At 43.3% G+C, this 25,631-nt stretch overlaps 1 protein-coding gene across 1 annotated transcript in view; it reads left to right on the forward strand.

Moving 5' to 3' along the window:
• The window catches only part of HDAC8 (histone deacetylase 8), a 235,915-nt gene extending 228,413 nt beyond the window's left edge, over positions 1–7,502 (forward strand). Inside the window, exon 11 of the mRNA XM_054579586.1 lies at positions 7,032–7,502. Within this exon, the coding sequence (XP_054435561.1) occupies positions 7,032–7,054 (23 nt within the window). The 3' untranslated portion in view covers positions 7,055–7,502. The remainder of the gene's footprint in view (positions 1–7,031) is intronic.
• Positions 7,503–25,631: the final 18,129 nt, after the last annotated feature.

Genomic DNA, 25,631 nt, shown 5'->3' on the forward strand with positions numbered 1-25,631 from the left:
TCATTTGCCACTTAGTCAAGTGGCATGGATGCTCCTTTTGAAAGCATATGTTGGTTCACCCCAACCACATTTATAAGTGCCTTAAGAGCAATAACCAAGCTTTAAGCCTCTATGGACTGAATGGGAAAGCACTTTATCAGCTGCCCCCATAACCCTATAGATGTTCATTATTTAGCCCTTACTATGTGCCAGACACTGTTAAGGGTGCTAACAATAGAGTGATGAACAAGACAGACAAGGTCCCTGCCCTCATGGAGCTTGTGACAGGAGACAGTCAAGAAGCAAATAAACACACAAGATGTTTTCAGTGTGCTAAGTGCACTGAAGAAAAGAAAACAGGATGATGTGACAGAAAGTGAGTGGGGGTGGCTGCTTAGATTTGGTGGTCATAAGGCCTCTCAGAGGTGACTTTTGAACTGAGACCTGAATGATGAGAAGAGTAAGAAATGGGAATAATCAGGGACAGAGCATTCCAGGAAGAAGGAATGGCAAGTGCAAAGAAGGGGGAACTAAAAAGGGAAAATGAGCTGTGGCCCATCACTCTATATTAACTTTCTTTTGTTTCTTTCCTTCTTATAGACACTTGTTAAAGGAACAGAATTTCCCTATTTTTCTCCAAATTCTTAGTAAGAGATACACTAGAAGTCAAAGTGAAAACTGAATTAGACCACATGTCCCTTATTCCCACTAGCACTGTTCTTTGAGATGGTTTCACACTGTGTCGGTTCATTTTCCAGAAGTTGGGATGGATTTATATTGGTACATCCCTATGCCTTTTGACTTCTTTTGGCATTCTCTTGTGCTCTGACAAACTGAGGTAGCATTTTAGATCTACAAAAATAACTAATTAAATCATATTTTACCAAAACAATCTCAACTTGCTACTTAAAAAATTTACAATTTACATACCTTCCTGCTTTCCCTTTTGAGAGCTTTAGGTAACCCTAAACAAATGTTTGTCAACAGCAAAAGTTATTTAATGCAAATGTCAGTGCGTTGTAGCTTAATGTGTAGATTTTGAAATCTAAGTTAAACTTTTCTGAGTTATATGAATTATTTACAGTCTAGCAAACATATTTCTGGGCTACCATCAGAACAGTGCTAAGTGTCAGATATTCTGATCAGCAACCTTCAGCTCAGATTCTAGTTCTACTGAATACTAACATTCTTCTAATTTTTTTGTATCTTTTATAATCATGCCTGTTGCTGGTGTATTAATGACAGTTATTCATAAAAATAAATGGAATTAAAGAAAAATGACTCATGTGTTCTAGCAACACAAAGATGCTCCATGTGGCTTGAACACAGTGAGTAAAGAAGGTTGTGGTAGGAGACAGGAGACAGGAACCAGAGCCTGCAGGGCTTGGCAGCTAAGTAATTTGGATTTTATTGTAGGTGTGATTGGAAGCCATAGAGGGTTTTGAGCACATGAGTGATGTGGTCTGACCTAAGTTTTAACAAAATACTCTGGCTGCTACAGGATGGTCATGTAAGGGGAGATAGTGGTTTGGAGTAAGGTCATAGCAGTGAAGGATGGGAGGAAGTGGATGAATTTGGAATATATTGTGAAGGTAGAATTCACAGTGCTTGCCAGTGGATTGAAAGGGAGGTTGTAAATGGAGGAGGAAATGAGGCTGACCCTTAGTCCATGTCACGAAAATAAAAAGCACAAGGGAATGGTCCTGTATCAGTGCTGTACGATATGGTAACCACATGTGGCCATTTAAATTTAAGTCAGTTAAAATTCAATAAAATTTAAAATCTAGTTTCTCAGTTGCACATTTCAAGTGCTCAATAGCCACATGTAACTAGTACCTAACATATTGGACAGCATAGATACAGAACATTTCTATCATCAAAGGAAGTTCTATTGAACAATGCTGCTCTGCAATTAAAAAAAAAACACTAAGTACGACAGGAATAAAAAGACAAGCCACAGACTGAGCGAAATATTTGCAAAACATATATCCAATAAAGGACTAGTATCCAAAATATACAAAGTACTCTTAAAAGTCAGTAAGAAAACAAACAATTTGATTTTTTTAAAAATGGGACAAAAACTTTAACAGAGACCTCACCAAAGAAGATATACAGATGGCAAATAAGTGTATGAAAATATACGCACTGTCATGTCACTAAGGAATTGCAAATTACAACAGTGGGATACCACTACACCCCTATTAGAATAGCTAAAAGTGAAACATTGACAACATCAAATGCTGGCACAGATACAGAGCAACAGGAACTCTCATTCATTGCTGGTGGGAATGCAAAAGGGTGCAGCCACGTTGGAAGACACTCTGGCAGTTTCTTACAAAGCTAAACATAGTTTTAACATATGATCCAGCAATTGTGCTCCTTGCTATTTACTCAAATAAGTGGAAAACTCATGTCCACACAAAAACCTGCACACAAATGTTTATAGCAGCTTTATTCATAATTGCCAAAACTTGGTAGCAACCAAGATGTCCTTCATTAGGTGAAAGGATAAACAAACTGGTACATCCAGACAATGGAATATTTTTCAGAGCTTAAAAGAAGTGAGCTATCAAGCTACAAAAAAATGTGGAGGAAACTTAAATGAGTATTGCTAAGTGAAGGAAGCCAGTGTGAAAAGACTACATGCTGTATGATTCCAACCATATGACATTCTGGAAAATGCAAAATTATAGAGACAGTAAAAAGACTAGTGATTGCCAGGACTTTGGGGGAAGGAAGGGCGAGATGAATAGATGGCGCACAGGTTTGGTTTTTTTTTTTTTTTAAGGCAGTAAAACTATTCTGTATAATACTGTAATGGTGGATACATAGCATTACACACTTGTCAAAACTCATAGAATTGTACAACACCAAGAGTGAATCCTAATGTAAACTATGGACGTAATAATAAAGTATCAGTATTCATTCATCAACTGTAACAAATGTGCCACACTAACGGAGGATGTTAATAATAGGGGAAACTGCCTTCCAGGGGAGGAGAAAGGCAGAGGTGATTCAAGAGCTCTCTGTGCTTTCTGCCTGGTTTTTCTGTTAACCTAAAACTGCTCTAAAAATAAAGTCTATTAATTAAAAAAGATTGCAGAGAGTGTTCACCAGCACCTAGTACCTGGCAAAGAATAAACACTCCATAAATGTTTATTGAATAAATGGATGAACAAATGAGTCAGTCAGTTGATGAATCAGTAGAATCTAGGCCTCCGGAGTCCCAATTCCGTACTCCCTCTTATACAAGAGGTAGAGTGACGATATAATTTATTGTCCAAACCAGGATATTTGAGAGTGAAATGGGGTGCCATAGATGTAAGTCAGAACTGTCCCAGAGATCACAAACTAGGAGGCCATGAGCTACATCTTGCCCCCAAAACTGTTTTGTTTGGCCTCCCATACTGATGTCCCACACAACATTCTTTACAAATTTAAATCAATCAGTGGTCCACATTTAACACTGTGGAAACTCTACATTAAAATGTGAATTTCTGACTTCTCTTGGAAAGTGGAAAGATCTGGGCACACATTCCTGCACAGGTGTGAAATGGCTAGAGCTGAGTAGTAGCTACCCCCTTTACTGAGCATGTAACTTCCCGTTTGCCACAGGCCCCACCACTCCCTTTTGCATCTCTTATGAGTTTCCATTTATCATCTTACTTATGCCGTTTTGGTTTTGTTCTCTTTTATACTAGAGCTAAGAAAAAGGAGAACTATTTCCTATACTCATGTCACAATTCAAAGTAGGAAAAAGAAGAAAAAGGATCGAGAGGGCTCCCTATATCTTGCCCCCAGTCTGCTTTACTCACATCCAGTACATTCTTGGCCTCTACAGTCATTTGAGTTTACCCCCTCTGGTCTATACCCTGTGTATCCCCAGGCCCCAGACATGCTGGCCTTTAGAATTTTCTCAGGCTGCCACCCACTGCTGGAAAAGTTAGATGTGAGGGGAAAACAATGGGAATTATTTAAGCTTGCATTTTTATTGTTACCCAAACTCAGTATTGCTCATCATCAACTTTTGGTGGAAATTATTTGTTGTTTTTCTTAATTGCCTCCAAATGTAACTGGAGAGTGAGACAGAGCAGCAGAGAATATAGCACCCACCTTTCCTTTCTGTAAACATGTGTTGCGAGAACACTTGGACATGGAATTTTGTTTATCCATGCATCTACTCATTCATCAAGCTCTGGCTATACTCACAGGTGGAAAGACCCTAGCTTCAGCACCAGGATCCTCCGTAGGTTTTCCTCGGCAGAGGCAACAACGCAAGCAAAGGCCCACGTGGATGTAGGAACCTATGGATCAGGCACGGTTAAGCTAAGGTGCTAGGTGGACTTCACTCATAGGCAGTTGGGAGCTGCTGAAGTTTTGTAGGGTTTTCTGGAAGGAGAGGAGGCATGTGGTCACAGCTACCAAATTGAGTGGGGAACCGGTCCAGAGAAGGGAGCACCAGTTAAGAGGCTGTTGCAGTGGCCTGAGTGATGAGAGGTACAACTAAGGTGGAGACAGGGGGACAGAAAGGAGAGGACAGATTTAAGAGACATCTTGAGGATAGGCTTGGCAACTCATAACATGTGGAGGGGGCTTCAACTAAGAGATGAATAATCAAAGATTATCCAGAAATTGTTAGCTTAGGGGTTTTAAAACACCAAAAGCATAACCCCAAAACATTAAGTTTTGCTTTGTGAGAATTACAAGAATAAAAAGACAAGTTATATACTGATATAAAATTTTTGCAAATCATATATCAAACAACAGATTTGTATCTGTATACAAATATATATTTGTATATTCTACAAAGAAAGAAATCTCCAAAATTCAACAGTAAAAAAAAAAAAAAATACCCAGTTAGCAAAAGACATAAAGAGGATGGAAGACAGCAAATAAGCACATGAAAAGATGTTCAACATCATTTGCCATTAGAAAAATGCAGACTGAGACCACGATGGGAGATACCTACACACTTACCAGAATGGCCAAAATAAAAGCTAGTGGCACCACCAAATACTGACAAGAATTCTGAGAAAATAGATCATTCATATATTGCTGGTAGGAATGCAAAATGGTATAGCCACTCTGGCAAACAGTTGGGCAGTTTCTTATAAAACTAAACATGCAACTACCACATGATCCAGCAACTACACTCTTGGGCATTTATCCCAGAGAAATGAAAACCATGTTCACACAAAAACTTGTACATGAATGTTGATAGCTGCTTTATGTGTGAGAGTCAAAACCTGGAAGCAAACCAGATATCCTTCAATGGCTGAATGGTCAAACTGTGCTACATCCATACCATGGAATGCTACTGTGCAACAGAAAAGAATAAAACAACCCTGGCTGGTGTGGCTTGGTGGATTGAGTGCCAGCCTGTGAACTGAAGGGCCAAGAGTTCAGTTCCCACTTAGGGCACATGCCTGGGCTGTGAGTCGGGTCCCTGGTTAGGGGTATGTGAGAGGCAACCAATTCATGTTTCTCTTGCATACATTGATGTTTCTGTCTCTTTCTTTCTCCCTCTCCTCCCCTCACTTTGAAAATAAAAATCTTTTTAAAAACAAAAGTTAAAAAAAAAAGAACAAACAATGCACATAACAACTTGGATGGATCTTAAGGGCAGTGTGCTGAGTAAAAAAACCAATCTCAAGGTTTGGCGGGAGTGGGTGGGGTACTGTAACAACGTAGCATGAGGGAGATCTTTGTGGTGGTGGAATATTTCTGAATCTGCTTGTGGTGGGGGTTACATGTACATGTGATAAAAAATGCAGAGAAATATATATATAAAAATATATATAAATGTAAATATATATATATTTACACACACAAAGGAGTACTTGTAGGACTGGTGAAATCTGTTACTAGTGCCAATGTCAATTTTCTAGTTTTCATATTAAATAATAATCATGTAAGATTTTGTCACTTGGAGAAACTTGATGAAGGGTACTTGCTGTAAATCTGTAAGAATTTAAAAATTAAAGACCCCTCAAAATTTGCATGAAACTCAAAGGCATTATGCCGCATGCAAGAAGCCAGTCTGATAGGGATATAGAATAGGTCAGTGGTTGCCATGAATCTATATATATGTTAAAAATCATAGAATTGAACATACAAAAAAGTCTATTGTACTGTATGTTAACTTAAAATTAAAACCAGGTAGGTGATGAGTGCTAATTTGTGTTTTCTTTCCTTCCTTCCTTTTATTCATCCATTTATGCAGTCATTTATTGAGCACATACTTTGTGTAAGGCAATGTGCTAGACTTTGGAGATCAACTGGAAGTAAGACAACCCAGGTCCCTTCCCTCATGGGGCATTCTTCCTGTTTCAGGAGAAATGGTCAATAGCAGTTGGAGCCCAGTGTTTCTGCTTGGGGAAGAGGGGCAAGGAGAACACTGCAGAAGGACCAAGCGAGCAAACTTTCCATTCCTAGAAGCCATTCACTTGTTGCTCAAAGACTTAGGCCTGAGGACAGGGGAAAGCCCCCAGTTCATATTCCAGAGATATTCACAAGAGAAAATACTAGGAGGGGTGTGCCCTGTTAAGGGGCAAAGAAAGGTTGGGAGTGGGGAAAGGTTTGAGGCAGTTAGTGAAGCATAAACTCGAAATAGTGTTCCCTGAATGCACGTGCATGCATGCACACACGCGCGCGCGCGCGCGTGTGTGTGTGTGTGTGTGTCTTAAAACAATCATTTGTTTAGCTCATGACTCTGTAGATTGGCAACCAGGCTGGGCCTGGCTGGGCCCAGCTGGGAGGTTCTTCTGCTGATTTGGGCTAGGTTCACCCAGCACTGTAGTCAGTTGACTGTCAAAGGCCTCACTCACATGTATGATGGGTGACTGGTGGTTGCTGGAGTTACTGGGGCATATGTCTTTTACCATCCAGCAGGCTGACCTGGGTTTGCCAGTTCATATATCGGGGTCTCTGGGTTCCCAAAAACAGCAAGAAGACAAGTCCTAACATGCAAGTGCTTTTTTAAAACAGCTTTATTGAGGTGTAATTCACATATGTTACCTGAATTTGAATTTTGTTTTCTCTCCTGTTTGCAGGGAATCTGAAGCATGTGGTGTAGTTGACAAAAAGAGATCAGGTTTCCAGAGCCGAAGAGCAGTGCCTATAATGAAGACAGTGTGTTTATGCGAGCAGTGTGTGGAATTTGTGACTGCAGGGGAAATTTGGAAGAAATTACTTCCTGAAAATTTCCAAGGGGCACCAAGTGGCAGCTGGCCTCCTGGGGTGAGGCAGGCAGGCACCCCAGAGGCTCAACTAGGCCTAGGGGGAGAGAGAGGTTTCCAACATTTAAAGTGTTTATTTTTTAAAAACACACAAATGCCATTTTTAATCTTTGAAAATTATTTTTAAGCAAGTTGGGGAGGGGGTATTTTTATTTTCTTAAAGGAGACAGATCAGATGCTGGAAGAAAGCATGGATGTTTAGTCAGCAGTTTGTGGGGTAGGAGGGAGCAGAGAGGCAGGGTTTGGGCCTGTGGACCATCCAGCTGGAGCCTTGGTGAAGGGGAATGGTAGTAGATTGGGAGGTAGGGAAAAGTCCACCTCTGTTGTTTTTAGGATTATTGATCTATTTTGTTTTTAATAAAATCTTTGAAAACCTACCTCATTGTCACATTGTCCTCATTATAAAGTATGGCTGACAGCACACACAGTTCTGAACTTTTCCTCTCCCTGAAGTGTCAAGAATAACCCTGCTGTTTCCATGTTCTACTCTGGTCCATCCTAGGAAGCTGACTCTGAGTGCTGGGCCCCACTGAGGAACTACTACACCCTCACTAAGTCCTGGGGACAGACGACTGAGCTCTGTCCTGTGCTAGGGCCATCTAGGGCTCACAGGAATATATGTGCCGTCTCCATGTAGCGGGTCTTGCTGGCACCCAGGCAGAAGCTATCCCTGCCTGAGGAGTGACTGAGGGATGGGAAGGGCAGGTGGCATGTCAGATCAAAGAGGGGCATTTTGATGAATAGATAGAATACTTCCCTTTCAAGTGATGAAAATGGGTTACAGTTATGATGCATGGGTGTTACTGTAACCTCACGGAGAAGGCAAGATGGCGAAATGAGGATGGAGGTAACGAGAGGGAGATGAAGACTGGGAGAGGAGAAAAGGACACAGCCCCACCCTGGCTATCGAGGAACTCCCAGACAAGGCAAAGGAGGAGGGAAAGAATCAGATCCCAATATGTTTCACACTCAGTTACCAACCTGAATCCAGAGCTGTGGGAGCACTGAAGAGAGAGCAAGTTGCCCTGCCAAGGCATCCCGAAGAGGTTCAAAGGTGATGCATATTTGAGCCAAGTCTTATAGGGTGGCTTGTATGTCTCCAGGCCTCTGGGAGACGGGAGCATTCCACAAAGGCAGTGGAAAGAAGCCTTGAATGTGTCCCAGAATGGGAATATCCAAGTTTTTATTAAACAGCATCGGGGTGCCTGGTCAGCTAGGAATACCAGTCACTTCAAATACCCACTATTCTAATTATATACTCTCAGCTTGAGGGCAGTTTCACTTACACCAAAAAGAAGGGGGGTTAAAAAAATAGAAGAGGGAGTAGTTGCTGAATGGGGCAGGTGGAGGTAGAGGGAGGCCAAGGAAGGGAAACAAGATCTCTGAATTCCCAGCCTATAAGACACCACCCACCAAGGTTTGTCATCTCAAAGGCTCCCCCATCCCAATGCTTTGTAGGCAACTCACCCCCAAAGTCATCACCCAAATTCCTGTGAACACCTCAGCCCTGAGGGTCAACCACCTGGTAAAGTGGTGAATAACTAGTGCCCCATTTTCCTTTCAAGCAGAATGGACCGGGGCAACGAGGAGCCCTTTCCTACTGAGCAGCCAATGCCACCTTCTTCTGACCACAGCTGGCACTGCAGAAAGCCCCCAATCTGTCCCCAATGGTTTTTAAAAATATTTTACTCATTTATTTTTAGAGAGAGGAAGGGAGTGAGAAAGAGAGGGAGAGAAACACTGATTGGTTGCCAGAGAGACACACCGTTGATCAGATGCCTCTCATACGCACCCCATCTAGAACAGAATCCGCAACCCAGACATGTGCCCTGCCTGGGAATCGAACTGGGGACCTCTTGCTTCAAAGACGCCCAACTTAGCCACACTGGTCAGGGCTGGCTGCAGCGTTTTGAGAGCAAGACCTCCCAGAAGCTGGACCTGTTCCTAAGAGAAGACACCATGTCATTGGCCTTCAGGACACTTTTTCATTAGATTCTTGTTGAAAAAAACTAAGCTAAGAAAAATCCCATAGATAGAAGAACTAAGAATAATTTTAAATGTTTAAAAAGTAAAATTGAAATACTTAAAGGTAGGCATGGCATTCATGAATCACAGAAGACAGGAGTTGCCCTGCTCAAGTCTAAACTTATCAATTTGTACACCTGAAATATGTGCAGCTCTTGGTATATCAATTATACCTCACTAAAGCTGTAAAAAAAGAATTGCTCTGCTAAGAGTTATCATAAGTACCTAGGAGAAAAAAGACTAACAGGAAATATACCAAAATATTGACTGAAGTGGGTTTCTGTGAGGGAGAAAGGTATGTATGCATGGTTTAATTTTCTTCCTACTTTTCAATATTTTACAAAATTTCTCTAGTAAACATGGTATAGTTTTACAATAGGAAAATAAACCAATAAGCTTTTAAAAAAATTGATCTGCAGGGAAACTTACAGATCAAATTGAATTCAAGACACCCACTGAGGAAGAAGAGTTTGTGCTCAGCCAGGTGTTTCTGAGCTGGTGAGGAAGAGCGATCCGGCTGGATGGCTCCTGATTTCCAACTCATTGGGCTGGAGACAGTCTTCTTAGATGAGGGGGTTAGAAGACGAGCAACTTTGTACCCAGCGTGGGCCTGTCTTCCCTTCAGGAGACAGATGCCTTTGCGCCAGCAAGGACCAACCACAATAACCATTTTACAAATATGCCCCATTTTACAAATCACTTTAATTTATCCTACGTCGCTATCCACCCTGCTGGATGGGTGTTATCATCCCCACTTCATAGATTAGCAAACTGAGGCTACAATCTTGAAGTTACTTGCCAAGTTTTAAGTGGCAGAGCCAGGAAGCAAACCCAGCTGGAACTGCGAGTTCCCTTACTTTTTCCACTGCCCCACACCTAGTGCCACTAAAATATTTTTAAACTGTGACTTTGGAGTAAACAACTTTCTTATTGCTTCCAAAGTCCAAGCTGGACCAAGCCACACGCTGCTCCCAGGACCTCACCACACAACAACATTAATTAGTTGTGTGCTTTTCAGCAAGTCCTTTCTGAAGTTATTCGACCTTTCTGGGTCTGTTTGCCTGCCCATAAAGGGAGGTGAATAATTCTTGCACTTCATGGGCTATTGTGAGTGCCTGATAAATTAGCACAGATGGAAGGACTCTGAAAAGAGTCTAAAGCAGTGTGTGCAGGAGGGGCTGCCATGAACGTGGGCCTGGAAACGCTGACCTCTGAGGAAAGCCCGATGTTCCCAGGAGACCCCTGGCCTCCATGATCTCCAAGGCCCGCATGGGGACCAGAGAGATGAGAGAGAGGGAAAAGTTTAGGCTGTGTCTGCAACTCAAGGGTTAATAAAATAACAATTAAAAAATATATATACATATACATATTGAATATGCCTATATTTGTTTAAAACATCTTTGGAAAGATACACACATGAAAGTGGGGCACCTCAGTTGCCTCTAGGCAGGGGAACCAGGTGGCAGGTGGTAGGGCAGTAAGAGAGACTTGCACTATGTTCCTTTTTGTACCTTTTGATTTTTGAACCATGTGAGTGTATTACCTGGTCCAAAAAAAGTAAATAAATAAATTTTTTAAAGCCAACGGAAAAATCCCAAGCCAGTTTCCCTTTGGGGGAATGGATCTGCCTCTGCTGCATTCATTGTGAGCTGTCACAGAGAGAGCAGTATATTTCCAATTCTATATTTAAAAGACTCTTTCTAAGGCAGAAAGACTTCTTTATAAGAAAATCAAATATTGTTATTCAACAAAAAAAGGAAGAAGGAGGAAGAGGAGAACAGGGAGGAGGAAGAGAATGAAGGAAAGCAAACAGCCTTCTAGACCAGGCAGGTTTTGACATCTCTAAACCCCTGCACATAAATTTCCAGTAGCTCCTCCTTTCCTGCCTTTGCCAAGAACAAGTCCCCAAACCTCTTGCTCAGTGCTGGGCCCCAAGCTGACCTGCAGAACCTTGGCGTGCACACAACATAGGCACTTAGGCCTCAAACTGCCTGGGTTTAATTCCCCTCCCTGCCACTCACTAGCTATGTGATTTTGGCCAAGTAACTCTCTCTCTGAGCCTCAGTATCATCTGTCAAATGGGGAGAATACCTGTACCTACCTCATGGAGTAGTTTTGAGGAATCAAAGAAATAATGAAGGAAGGCACATATTAGACATCAGTACTGGCCCCTGTTCCTGCCCTAAATATGAACCCAGTCTGGGCAGGGAATTCTTCTTGAGGTTCCCTGGCTTCCGGAGCTAGGGACCTGGTATGCAAATTAGTGTGATGTACATCTGTACATTCTTTTGGAGCAAGGAGCCAAAGCTGTTGTCAGATTTTCAACACTCCAAAGGGGTTTTTATGATCCCCCAAAGGATGAGATCGACAGATGTAGAGGTAAAGACAGACATAAATAGAGCCTGTTAGGACAGGGACCGACCCTTCACTTTAGGCTCTCCGCACATACAAGTCTTTCTGCTTGGGAGGTCCAGATCTTCCCCAGACTGGCTCCTCATTCAGTTTTCAGCCGCAATATCACTACCTTAGTAAAATATCCTGGCCATCCCATCTAAAAGTAGCCACCCTGTCCTCTCTATTCCAAATGATTATTTATTTTTATACCATTTATCATTATCTTATTCATGTGTTATTGATTCCTATAAAACACACACACACACACACACACACACATATTCAAGAAGTGTGGGAGCTTTGGCAGTTTGATTAATGTATCCTTAGTGCCTGGCATCATACCTGGCACCTGGAATTCTCAATACATACCTATGGAATGGTGGAACTATGCACTAAGACAAAGCAATGTCTTATATTCTGGGTATTATGGGACACAGAAGAGGGACAGGCCATCTAGACTGGGGCAATCATGAAGGCTACAAGCAGGCAATGACACTTAAGCTGATCTTGAGCCAGGTGACAGGGGCAGGTATTCCAGGCAAAGACAGATGAAATTCAGGGAAATGACAAGCAGTTCAGTGTTGCTGGAATACAGAATGCTTCTCATATTAGATAATATTCAAGCAAAGCAAATGTAAAAAGATATTTTTAAGACAATAAGGGAAATTTGGACATGGGCTAGGTGACGTTACAACATTATTGAAATGGTAAAGGGATTAAGAAAAAACTCCTAGGCACAGACAACAACAGTACGATGATTACCAGAGGGGAAGGAGAGTAGAAGAAGGTAGAGTAGGGTAACAGGGGATTAAATGGTGATGGAAGGAGACTTGACTTGGGCTGGTGAACACACAGTACAATATCAGAGATGTATTATAGAAATGTACACTTGAAACCTATATAATTTATTAACCAATGTCATCCCAATGAATTCAATAAAAGTATTTTTAAAAAGAAATTATTGATAATTTTGTTAAGTACATTAACAGTATGGTAGTTATATATTTAAGTCCTCACCTGTTAGAGGTAAAAAGTGAAGTATTTACAGATGAAATAATATATCTGAAGTTCATTTTAAAATACTCCAGAAAGGAAAATATGTATTTGTGTGGCAGCAGGTGGTGGGTGGAGATAAATGAAACAGAATTTGAAAAATGTTGATCATTGTTTAAGTTGGTTTGATGGACACATGGAGGTTGAATATATTATTTGCTCTGCCTTTGTGTGTTTTTAAATTTCCATAATAAAAAACTGCGATATATATTACTGAGTAATAGGTAGTAAAATAACAGGGGTCAGATCACAAAGGGCCTCCTGTGCCAGGTGGAGAAGGCTGGACTTGATCTTGCAGGTAAGGGAGCCACCAAAGTGTTTTAAAGATTTTATGTATTCATTTTTAGAGAGGGGGAAGCAGGGAGAAAGAAAGGGAGAGAAACATGGATATGTGAGAGATACACGCTCCCAACTGGGGACCCAGCCCACAACCCAGGCATGTGCCCTGACTGGGAATCAAACCAATGATCTTTCAGTTCACAGACTGGTACTCATCGACTGAGCCACACCTGCCAGGGTGCTATCAAGGCATTTTAAACTGAAGAGTGGTCTGATAACATTTTACACCGTAAAAAGATTGCTCAAGCTGACAGGACAATAAAAAGAAACTCGCTGATACCCAGCTCCAAAGTGGTTGATTATGAGAAATCTGTGTTTACATCAGAGGCCCCGGGCCTTCCTCCCTTAGCCCACAACACTTTTCTTTTTACCATGTACTTGGGAAGAAAGAGAGATTAATGGGACTACATTTTTTAATATATGCAATATAATAAATACAGTATATATGCAATACAGATAATGGTTCCCTCATAACCTTACACCTCAGTAATAACCACCATTAGCAACTTGGTGTTTATCTTTCCAGACTTCTTTTTTCATTTATTCCATAAATATTTATTGAGCACCTATTATGTACCATGCAGTGTGTCAGGCTCTGGGGTTACATCTGTGGACAAAATAGACAACAATCCCTGTCTCCATGGAGCTGGCATTATGCATATGCGACCATTTGATTTTTACATGAATGCAATCACACTGTTTGGCAACTTGTTTTATCTCACTTTATTATATGCCATGGACAGCTTTCCATATCAATTCACAAAGAACTATTTATTCAGCTTTTATTATGACATATCTCAGACACCCCAAAAAGACGGTGTACCTGATCCCTTAAAGTGGTCACATTATGTGGATGCTCCATAATTTGTTTAACCTGTCCCTTAATGCTAAACATTCAGAATTTTCTCATTTTTCTTTACAAATAAAAACACTGCACAACAACAACACATATACTAGAGCTAATAAACAAATTCTGCAAGGTTGCAGGTTAGAAGGCTAACAAACAAAAATCAGTTGTGTTTCTATATCACTGAGCAATCTGAAAAGGAAATTAGGAACACAATTCTATTTACAATAACATCTGAAAGAATAAAACACTTAGGAATAAACTTAACCGAGGAGGTGAAAGACTTATATACTGAAAACTACAAAATGATGCTGAAAGAAATTAGACACAAATAAATGGAAAGACACTTGTGTTCATGGGTTGGAAAACTTAATTTTGCTATGGTGTCAGTACTACTCAGACCAATTCAAAGATTCAGTGCAAGCTCAATGATTTTTTGGCAGAAATAGAAAAATCCATCCTGAAATTCACATGGAATCTCAAGGGACCTCAAGAGCCAAATCTTGATGAAAGAAAACCAAAGTTGAAGGTTTCACACTTCCTGATTTCAAAGCTTACTACAAAGCTACAGTAAACAAAATAGCATGTTATTGGCATAAGTATAGACATATAGATCAGTGGAATAGAAATGAGAGTCCAGAAATAAACCCATACATCTGTGGCCTATTGATTTTGGACAAAGGTGCCACGTCCATTTAATGGGGAAAGAATAGTCTCTTCAATGAAGGGTACTTGGGCAACTGGATTTCCACATGCAAAAGAATAAAGTTGGACCCTTTCTTCACACCATATACAAAAATCGATTCAAAATGGATCATATACTTAAATGTAAGAGCTGAAACCATAACACTCTTAGAAGAAACATAGGAGTAAATCTTCTTGACCTTGGGTTTGGCAATGGATGCTTAAATATAACACCAAATGCAGAAGCAACAAAAGGAAAAATAGATAAATTGGACTTCATCAAAACTAAAAACTTTTATTCTGCAAAGCATGTTATCAAGAAAGTGAGAAGACAACCCACAGAATGGGTAAAAATATTTGCAAAGTGTACATGTAAGAAAGATCTTACAGTAGCCAGTGTGTGTGTGTGTGTGTGTGTGTGTGTGTGTGTGAATATATATACATACACAAGAAACACACAAGCCTGTTTTAAAATGGGCAAAGAACTTGATTAAGCATTTCTCCAAAGAAGATATAGAAATGGACAAGTTCATGAAAAGATGGTCAACATCATTAGTCATTAGGGAAATTCAAATCAAAAGCACAATGAGTTGCCAGTTTATTTTTATTTGGATGGCTATAATAATAATAATAATCAGAAAATAACAGGAGTCTATAAGGATGTGGAGAAATTGGAACCCTCATATATTGCTGGTGGGAATGTTAAATGGTATAGCCATTGCAGGAAACAATGTGGCTGTTCCTTAACAAGTTAAACACAGAATTACCATATGACCCACGAATTCCAGTCCTAGGTATATAACCCAAAAGAATTAAAAACAAGATCCTGGCTGGGTAGCTCAGTTAGTTAGAGCCTTGTCCCAATACACCAACATTGCAGGTTCTATCCCTGGTCAGGGCACATACAAGAATTAACCAATGAACACAAAAGTAAGTGAACAACAAACAGATGTTTCTCTCTCTCTCTGAAATCAACAAATACAATATTTAAAAGAAGGAATTGAAAACAGATGTTCAAATATGTGTACATGAATGTTCATAGCAGCACTATTCACAACGGCCAAAAGGTGGAAACTCAGATGTCCATTAATGAATGAATGGATGAACAAATTGTAGTATATGCATACAATGGAATATTATTCAGCCACAAAAAGTAATGAAGTTCTGATACCTGCTACAGTTCTCAAAAACATCATGCTAGGTGAAAGAAACCAGATACCAAAAGTCACCTAGTGTATGATTCCATTTACATGAAACGTCCAGAATAAACAAAACCATTAAGACAGAAAGCAGATTGGTGGTTGCCAGGGCCTGGGAAGAGGGGGAAATGAGGAGTAACTATTCAGTGGGTACAGATTTCATTCTGAGATAATGAAATTGTTTTGAAACTAGGTAGAGGTGGTGGTCACACAACATTGTGAATGTACTAAACGTCACTGATTTGTTTACTTTAAAATAGTTCATTTTATGTTATGTTACCTTTGCCTCCAAAAAATCATTGCAACTAAGATCCTCTTACTTAAACCCTTACACATTTGTTGTGTTATCTCCTTATGATAATTTGTTGAAGTGGAACTGCTGGATCAAAGAGCATGTGCATTAAAAACAAACAAAACAGATGATGGATTTTGATCCCCGGAGTGTCATCCCAGTCACAGCTCCACTAACACTGGGTGACTGTGGCTGCTCCTACTGCTTAATGGCACTTCATCTTTGTTCATCTAAGAGGTAAAAATAGCTCTTTGTTTGAATTTTTGTCTCTCTAATTTTATTAGTGAGATTGGACATGTTATTATATGCTTAATAGTAAATTATTATTTAACTGTCTAAGATACTTGAGACCTTTCCTACCTCTTCATGTCAGCACTCCTGACCACACAAAGCAGGGCCTCAGTCAATGCTATGAGGAACTAAAGGAAAAGCAGGGGCGATAAGCTCCTCCTGGTTCCCCCAGGGGCCCAGGCTAAGTCTAACATATCTTCCTCCAAAGTCACTTAAATGCCTTTTGACATGTGCTGTTGGGAAGCACACTCTGCGTGGCATGGACGGCGAGGGTTCGCACTAGTTAGAAACAGAGATCGAGGCAGAATAAAACTGAGAATGAGGCTGAACTGGGAAGTGCGAATAATGCTTACATGTGTATGTGAGTGGAGAGAAGCAGAAAAGAAACCACTAAAATCACAGCTGTAGACAGTGGAGAACAGGGCAGTAACACTGACCATTTCTCAAGGCCAACTCCAGTCCTCTCTGGCTTGCTCCTCTGCCAGGTTGGTGGCACCACTCACTGCCCTGCAGTTTTCTGGCCAGGCTGGGCTGCCTCCTCCAAAGTTGCTGTCAGCTCCATGGCATGATCGGGGGTTACCAGCCCAGAAGGCTCGAGGGAGGGAAAACGGCCATCCTTCCAATCCTACTCACTCTGTCCATGAGTTACCGGGCTCGCCCCTATCACCCTCTATCTGGTTTTCACTCATATCTTTCTTTTCTGAGGAATATGCTACAAACTCTGTTACACATTTCACTCTTAAGCCCTCTTGTCTAATCTCTTCCCCATCCCACCTCTGACTCTCCTGAAACTTCTCTCTCCCACATCCAGAAGCCGGACTTTCTAGCTCAGCCATTCCTTCATTCAGGAGATATTTACTGATGGCCTGCTATGTGCCAGAGAGTGTACTCATCATCAGGGATACAGAAGTGAACAAAGTAGAAAAATCACTACCCTCACAGACTGTGCATTCCAGCTGTAGAAACAGATAATATAATATGGCAAGTGGTAATGAGTGCTATGCAGAAAAATCAAGTCAGGTAGATGTTGAGAGTGATAGGGTTGCTACTCTAGATAAGGTGCTCAGGGAAGGCCCATTTGAGGTGACATTGAGCAAAGACCTGAACGCAGTGGCATGGCAAATTATGTGACTGTTCAGGAAGGAGTTTCGGGCAGAGGGAACAACAAATGCAAAGAGCCACAGACAGGAACCATCTTGTCACATCCAAGAAACAGCAGAGCCCATGTGCCTGAAGCTGAGAGAATGAAGGGGAGAGGGATAGGAAAAGAATGTGGAGAAGTAGAAGGGACTGGGCCATTTAGGACTTTGACTTTTGCTTTGAGTGTGGTGGAAGGCCACTGAGCCTCCTGAGCAGAGAAGGTCAAGATCCCTCTTGTTGACTTCTGGTCAAGATGGAGACGTAGGTAGACATGCTTCGCCTCCTTGCACAACCATAAGAAGTATCACAACTAACCTGAAAACAAAAAACACTCAGAACTGCCAGAAAATTAAACTGCATGGAAGTCCGACAACCAAGGATTTAAAAAAGCCATATTCATCCAGACGGGTAGGAGGGACAGAGAAGGGGAGCCAAGATGAAGAGTGTGGCGGTGAGGCAGTGGCAGTGAGGTGGCTGGAGGAACCAGCAGTCCCACACTCACATATGGTGGATAAAATCAGGAGGCATACCTTGGGAGTGAGTGATCACAGCCCCAGGCCAGACAGCACAACTCAGGATTCCAGTGCCGGGAAATGAAGCCTCATAACTTCTGGCCATAAAAACCAATAGGGCCTGGGGCAGCAGAAGAAGCTGCTGGTCTCTCGGGAGAGGCCATTTAAAGGGCCAGTATGGTCTTAGAATGAGTACAAACCCACCCACTCTGGGAACCACCACTGGGGCAGCAGGTATAGGGGTGCCAGTCACATATGGGAAGGGGGTGACATGACTGGAAACGGGGCAAGTGTCAAGCAAGCCTCAGTGATGGCACTGTCCCCTCTCCAATCCCTCCCCCCCATACAGAGCCACAAAGCAGTGAAGCGGGTTGCCTCACCCTGGTGAATACCTAAGGCTCTGCCCCACACAACTTAAAAGATGAGCTAAGACAGGGAGTCAAAGCAGCTGTATCTAATAAACAGAAACAAACACAGGGAGGCAACCAAATCGAGGAGACAAAGAAATATGGCCCAAAGGAAAGAACAGAGCAAAACCCCAGAAAAATACTAAGTGAAACGGAGACAGCCAACCTATCAGATGCAGAGTTCAAAACACTGGTGATAAGGTTGCTTAGAGATCTCATTGAGCATGGCAAAAGCATAAGGAAAGAAATGAAGGCTGCACTAAATGAAATAAAGAAAAATCCACAGGGGACCAACAGGGAAGGGAAGGAAGCCGGGGTTCAAATCAATTTGGAACATAAGGAAGAAATAAACAATCAGCCAGGACAGAATGTAGAAATAAGAATTCAAAAAAAATGAGGGGAGTTTAAGAAGACCTTGGGACATCTCCCAAAGGGCCAACATTTGAATCATAGGGGTGCCAGAAGAAGGAGAGGAAGAGCAAGAAATTGAAAACTTATTTAAAAAAATGAGAGAAAACTTCCCTCATTTGGTGAAGGAAATAGACACACAAGTCCAGGAAGCACAAGGAGTCCGAAACACGTTGGACCCAAAGAGGAACACACCAAGAGACATCATAATTAAAATGCCAGAGGTTAGGAGATAAAGAAAGAATCTTAAAAGCAGCAAGAGAAAAGCAGGGGATTACGTACAAAGGAGTGTCCATAAGACTGTCAGCTGATTTCTCAGAAGAAACTTTGCAGGCAAGAAGGGACTGGCAAGAAGTATTCAAAGTGATGAAAAGCAAGGACCTACAACCTAGATTATTCTATCCAGCAAAGCTATCGTTTAGAATGGAAGGGCAGATAAAGTGCTTCCTAGACAAGGCAAAGCTAAAGGAGTTCATCCTCACCAAGCCCTTATTATATGAAATATTATAGTGACTTATTTAAGAAAAAGAAGAAAATAAAAACTATGAACATTAAAATGACAACAAACTCACAGCTATCAACAACTGAATCTAAAAAACAAAAACAAACTAAGCAAACAACTAGAACAGGAACACAATCATAGATATGGAGATCGTTTTGAGGGTTATCAGTGGGGAGTGGAGAGGGAGAGAATGGGGGGAAAGGTACAGGGAATAGGAAGCATAATTGATAGGTACAAAATAGACAGGGGAATGTTAAGAATAGTATAGGAAATGAAGAAGTTGAAGAACTTATATGCACAACCCATGGATGTGAACTAAGCAGGGGAATTGCCAGAGGTTAGTGGGGGTACCAGGTGAAGGAGGGCAAAGGAGGGAAAACTGGGACAACTGTAATAATAGTCAATAAAATACACTTTAAAAATCCCTCCTGCTGCTGTGTAAAGAACAGACTGTAGAGGACAGGGCACAGGGGAGCAAAGAGACCAGCCAGAGGGCTGCAACAGTGATCTAGGTAAGAGATGACAGTGGCTTGGACCAGCATGGTGGCTGCAGAAGTGGTGAGAAATGGTTTGGATCCTGGGTGTATTTTAAAGAGCGAGCTGACAGATTTTGCTGATCAGTTGGATGCAGGATGAGAGAGAAAAGAAAGATGAAGACAAGGTTTTTGGCCTGAGAAACTGGGTGAGCAGAAGTGTCATTTACTGAACTTGGAAAGCTGCGGGAGGAGGGGAGACAGAGGACAGGTGCCTTATTTTTGGCAAGTTCAGGAGAGAGGACTGGGATCACTCCTGGAACCTTAGGTCTCAGCTAGATTGCTTGCTGGTGGGGGTGGAGAGTGCGTGGAGAAGGTCGAGGCAATGAACATATTTTACTGAGTAAGAATTAACAAACTGTACCAGGCTTCATGTATATCTGCCCACTTAACCTTCAGCGAGCACAATATCAAAGCTGAATTTCATAATGCAGCATCCAAGTCTGGCTCCCGTGACCTCAGCAACTCGATCCTGTTCTATTCTCCTAGTTCCCATCAATGTCTTTGCACGTACTGTTCCCAATACCTGGTAACTGATGGCCCTCACCTCAGAAGTCACTTCTTTCTATCTCCCACTTGACTTTATTAATGTCTGCTCTTCTCTCTCTCCCATCCCCATCTGAGGTCTTGGGGAGTACAGCAGGGCCAAGCAGGGGCTCAGCTCACATATGTGGCCTGAAGGAACAACTGTGTAGGAATAACAGCCAGCCCTGGTGAGCCCACCCCAGTGGGTCGGGAGGCCCGACTTCCCACACAGTCATATGTGACAATGAGGAAAACAGGGCCAAGAAGGTGAAGTCAGGCTTGGAACTGGACTCGGATTGGAAGGCTGACTCCATCCCCCAAGCAGCAGAGAACAGGGGTCAGAGAAGAGTAATTACTCACATGTGTACAGCACTTGAGAGTTTATGGCCACAGACATTATCTCATTCAACCCTGGCACAACCTCATAAGGTAAGTATTCTTATTTTCCCCACTTCACATGTAAGGAAACTGAGGCCCAGTGAGCTAAAAGTCACTTGCCCAAGGTCACACAGCTAGGAAGTGGCAGCCTCGGGACTTGAACCAAAGTCGACCTGTTGGCAAATCCTCATGCTCTTGATATCAGACAAGGCCAACGCCTCCAGCTGGCTGGACAACCATTTTCCTCTCCCTACCTATCACTACTGTGTTCCAGCTGATGGTAGCGAGAACTAGCTATTACCCATCCACTCAGACCAGGCAAGGCGGGGGCCGGAAAGTCCAGGATTCAAACATCGCAGGGAATCATCCATATTCAGAACTCAAAAGGTAACACTTGGGAGAGGTTTGAAGAAAATGCGTGGAAAGTGCAGAGAGGCTGTGGGAACCTTCCTCCCCGAGGAGCTCTTCAGAGGCAAGGCTCACTGGGCCTGTTGAGGGTCTTCCTAGCCCTGAAGAGGAGGGACGTTCCCTATCATTCCCCCAGCCCAAAGCCCCTTAGGGAAGTCTCTTGTTGGGGTCATGCCTTCTTTTCAGGAGGGCGCTGAGCCCTCCCACCTGTCGGTACAGTTCCACTGCTTCACTGACTCACATCCCCACCGCTTAATGCTGCTTCCAGATGGCTGGTCACTTATGCCTTCACCCCACTTTGGGCCCTTTTCTTTATCATTTGATTTCTTTTCCTTGCCTTGTTTTCTTCCCAGGCGTGCTCTCACACTCTCTTGTGCTCTCTTGCACTCTCTCTCTCTCGCTTTCTCACATTCTCATTTGTTCTTTCTTTCTCTCTCCATTGAATACACTTCTTTCTGCTCAGTCTGTCTGTCCCTTTCCCCCGAGTCTAACGAGGTACTCCTATACAGTACTAGTTTCCTCCTCTGTAACAGTGAGAGGTCAGATGAGGTCATCTCTCCAGTCCCCACCAGCTTGGACAGTGAGCTTTGAGAGAGGCAAGACCTTGGAAGGGAAAGGTAGCTAGAGAGTGGGAAAGAGACTCCAGCAGGACTGGATTCAAATTCCAGTGTCCTCACTTGCTAGCTATGTGACCTCGGCAAGGTCACCTCACCTCCCTGCGCTTCCTTCCTTCGTCCATAAAATGGGACTGATAATAATAGCGACAACCTCACATGAGGGTGGAGAGGCTGTGAGAATTGATCTTGTTCATGAATGCGAAAGGTCTTTATAGACTATAAGGGGTAGGTCTCAGCAATTGTTACTTAGGAGGCAGTGTGGCCTGCTGGTCCCAGAGGCTCTCGGACCAGTCTGCCTGGTTTGAATCCTCAGCCCAAAACATACAGGGTGTAGATTGTTGGCAAGCTAACATCTCTATGCCTCAATTTCCCTATTGGCAAAAGAAGAATGAGGTAATAATAGTACAGCAGGTCCTCAAATAACATCATCTCATTCAACATCATCTCATTATAATGTTGATGAGAGGCCATAGAAACTTAACTCATTTATATCAACTAGCCTACAGTAAAATTGGTTTCCTTATACATCATTTCGCCTACAGTCCAAGAGCCTATTGATGACATTAAATGACTTACTATACTGGCTTAACACAAGTTTTTGTGGGGATTAGATGAGAGAGCCAGTATGGAGCACTGAGAACAGTGAGAGTCTGTAACCTAGTAAGTGCTCAGGAAATGTTACAATTGATGTTTTTAATCAGAGTTAGTAGGAATAAAACTCTCCTGAGGTGGCTGGTGTTCTTAAATGGTGCAGGGCCACTGCAGGAACCTACCCTGTGTGTGCTGATCCAGACTCAACCCTTTGCAGGACCTCTGAGTAAGCTTCTGCGGGCTGTGCCCCACGGGGAGGGTGGGGGGCGGCACCTGAAATTCAGCTTGTGTTCCTCTTGCAAAGCCATGTGCCCTGGGGTGAGGGTTGTGCAAATCCCAGAGGGAACAGCACCTGTTTCTGACTGGCCCTCCTGAGGAGGTGCCTTCTTGTGATTAGTACAAGGAGACTATGCGTGCTAGCTGAGGGGCATTGGCTTTGTGTCAAAACAGGAGAGGGACGTGGGGTAACTGGCTTGTGGTCCTCTCTTCGTGGCTGACAGTACAGTCTGCAGCTTGACCCTCTGACCTCTAAGATACTCTAAGTCTTCATTCTATCTCCAGCTGTGATCGCTGAGGCCCAGAGGGACAAGTCTCTGTGCAAATCTGGAGAAATAGTTTCAGCCCACCAGGTAGTACATGCAAAATAAATCCTAACCATGTTCACATAGCCATGTTTGTGTGAGCTGACCGCAGACCCAGAGTTAAGGGTCAAGAGAGACAATAGGCGCTATTGGTCCAAGCTCGGAGACTTATCCACGCCAGCAAGGTCTCTGATTAGTGGAATACTGGGGGATAGATGATGAGTGGGAGTTTGAAGCTTCAGCTGTGATGGGATTGGGAAGCTGGGAGGGCAGGACCCCAGAGCCCAAGAGAGGTGAGTGCAGGGTAATGCTCCCAGCATGGAGATGAGATTGGGGGTCAAGGGGCCGCCCTATGGCCTTAGGGTTGGGGTAAAGGGTGCAATTTCAGCCTGATGCTCCAGCAGGGCCAGACTAAAATGGCTTCATCTTTTTAAGAACAAAGTAAGCTGAGAGACACTGCACTGGCCTAAGATGGTGGGTGACAGAAAAGGGAACGCAAACAAGACCCCAAAGGCCTGTGATCTAGAAGAAATGAAATTAAGGAAGGCCTGGTGTGCTTAAGGCCTAGTCAAAATGTATTTAGCAAAGTGAGATGAGGCCCTTGTCGCTCCCTGGCATGGGGAAATTTATGGACTGAGGCCCCCTCACACTGCCCTTTAGGGTTTAAAGCATGTGTCCACCACAGTCGTGGGCTGGAGGGGCTGGGGAAGGGAAAGAAAGGGAGAGCTGTGGTGGAAAACCAGTGTCCTGTCCTGGGCCCTGAGGAGAAAGCCCCTCTCTGTACTGGTGGAGAGGGGCAGGGGAAAGTTCCCCACAGTTTGGCCAAAAGTCATCCTGCCTATTGCTCTTTTTGACACAACCTCACACTTTCTTTCCAGTCCTATATTCCTGGCTGTGTGCAAGCTATTTCCACTTGGATGTTCTGCCAACAGCTTAAACTAAACATGCTTAAAGCAGAGTTTCTCTTCCCCCACAAAGCCTCACACCTTCCCCAAGGCCTCCAGCTTCACTGCTGACACCCGAACAGCCCAGGGCCTGGCCAGCCTGGATGCTTCTTTCTCCCCTACCCCAGTACCTCTCGCTCTCCCTGCCTTTGAACCTTGTGCTCTTCCCTGGGTAATATTTTTCAGAGTCACCTTTGCCATACCCAGGCTGCAACCCTCTCCCACTCTGTACCTCATCCCTGGAGATTCCTGCTACAGCCCCTAACTGGGCTCTGGACTCAGAGTCTCTCCCTCAGCCGGGGCCATGCATACGTCCTGGCCACATACATTGTCCGTTTACTGCAATGGGTATGGTGGAACATCCATTGTACAAGAACAAGAAGCATAGACACAGATAATAGAGGAGCAAGGAGCCTACTGGGGAGAGTGAGTCAGACCTGGCTGTGAATCCCAGATCTGCTACTTACAAGCTGTGTGATCTTAGGCTTGTTATTTCACCTCTCAGTGCCTCAGTGCCCTTATCTCTAAAATGGGGTTGACAGAGTTGACCTCCTAGGATTCTTGTGAACTTGAATGCTCGAAGAAGGGAACACAGAGAAGGGGCATACACTAGAATGACATCCCCCAAAAGCTACAGTGGGCAAAGCCATGGAGACTGTCCCCAAGGACATGAAAGGCTGGGTGGCCAGAGCTGTTTGTATACATTTGTGTTTTTATCATTATGTATAAAAACAGGAAATCGAGTAGGGAATCAATTCCACTAGACCCAATTCTTGGCCCTTGCCAAACTTCCCCCACCCCCTTGTATAAACAGGAAATCAAGGCCACAATCTACGAAGCTGACTGGAGTGCCCAAGGATGCCCTGATATCTCTCCGTTCTCTTCTCAGTTTTCTGTTTCTCAAGGCCCTTTCCCCAGCACTAATCCTGTCCCCTCTCTTCTTCGTCTTTCCTTTTCAGTCCTCCTCCTCCTCCTCTTTTTTAACACAGGAGCAGAAGCTAGTGCCTGTCCAAGCCCGCTGGCCTGGGGCAGAGGAATGTGGCCGCTCCCTGGGCGCTGGGTGGCCAGGCCCAGGCGCTCACTCTCACTCGGGCTGGCAGTCGGCAGGCCAGGAGCTGGGGAGGCTCCGGCACCTTGTTCCGAGGGGCTGGAAAGCACTACAGACGTTAGCTCATCACTCCCTGGCAGAGGCCCACCCGTCTGCTATTCTCCCTAGCATCTTCCAGATGGGGAAATGGAGGCACAACCACACTCAGTGTGGTTGCAGACTTGCAGGATCCCAAGGGGCCTTCTGGGCAGGGTCTCCAGATGAAGTGAGGGGGAAAGGCCATCTGGACTTCCCCAAACATAGTTGCATTGTATGGGGCAAGGGAGGATATGGGAATGAACTGTGGTCCAGACTGCGGTATCTGAAGGGGGCACCAGGGAAGAACGGGAGGGTGGTAGCAAGGATGCACCTTCTTCTGAGCACCCACACATGAAGGGGCCCCCAAAAAGCTGCAGCTTTGCTCAGTAGCCTGTTAGAATGACTCACCACTCTTTCCTGAGACATTTGCCTCACCCATTACCTCTGGAGTAAGAGGCAGCCTAGATCTAGTCTACACGGTCAGACACCAAAGAGTTAACTCTGATTATGTTGCCTGGCTTATTATGTTTTCCTCCAGTGCTTTTCTGTTATTTCCAAATTCTGTGCAGGGAACAGTTATGACATTTATAACCAAACAAAATGTTAACCATTTTTAAT

This window comes from Pteronotus mesoamericanus, unplaced genomic scaffold (assembly GCF_021234165.1).
Source record: "Pteronotus mesoamericanus isolate MK-2021 breed Mesoamerican mustached bat unplaced genomic scaffold, CSHL_Meso_final contig_55, whole genome shotgun sequence".
Lineage (NCBI taxonomy): Eukaryota > Metazoa > Chordata > Mammalia > Chiroptera > Mormoopidae > Pteronotus > Pteronotus mesoamericanus.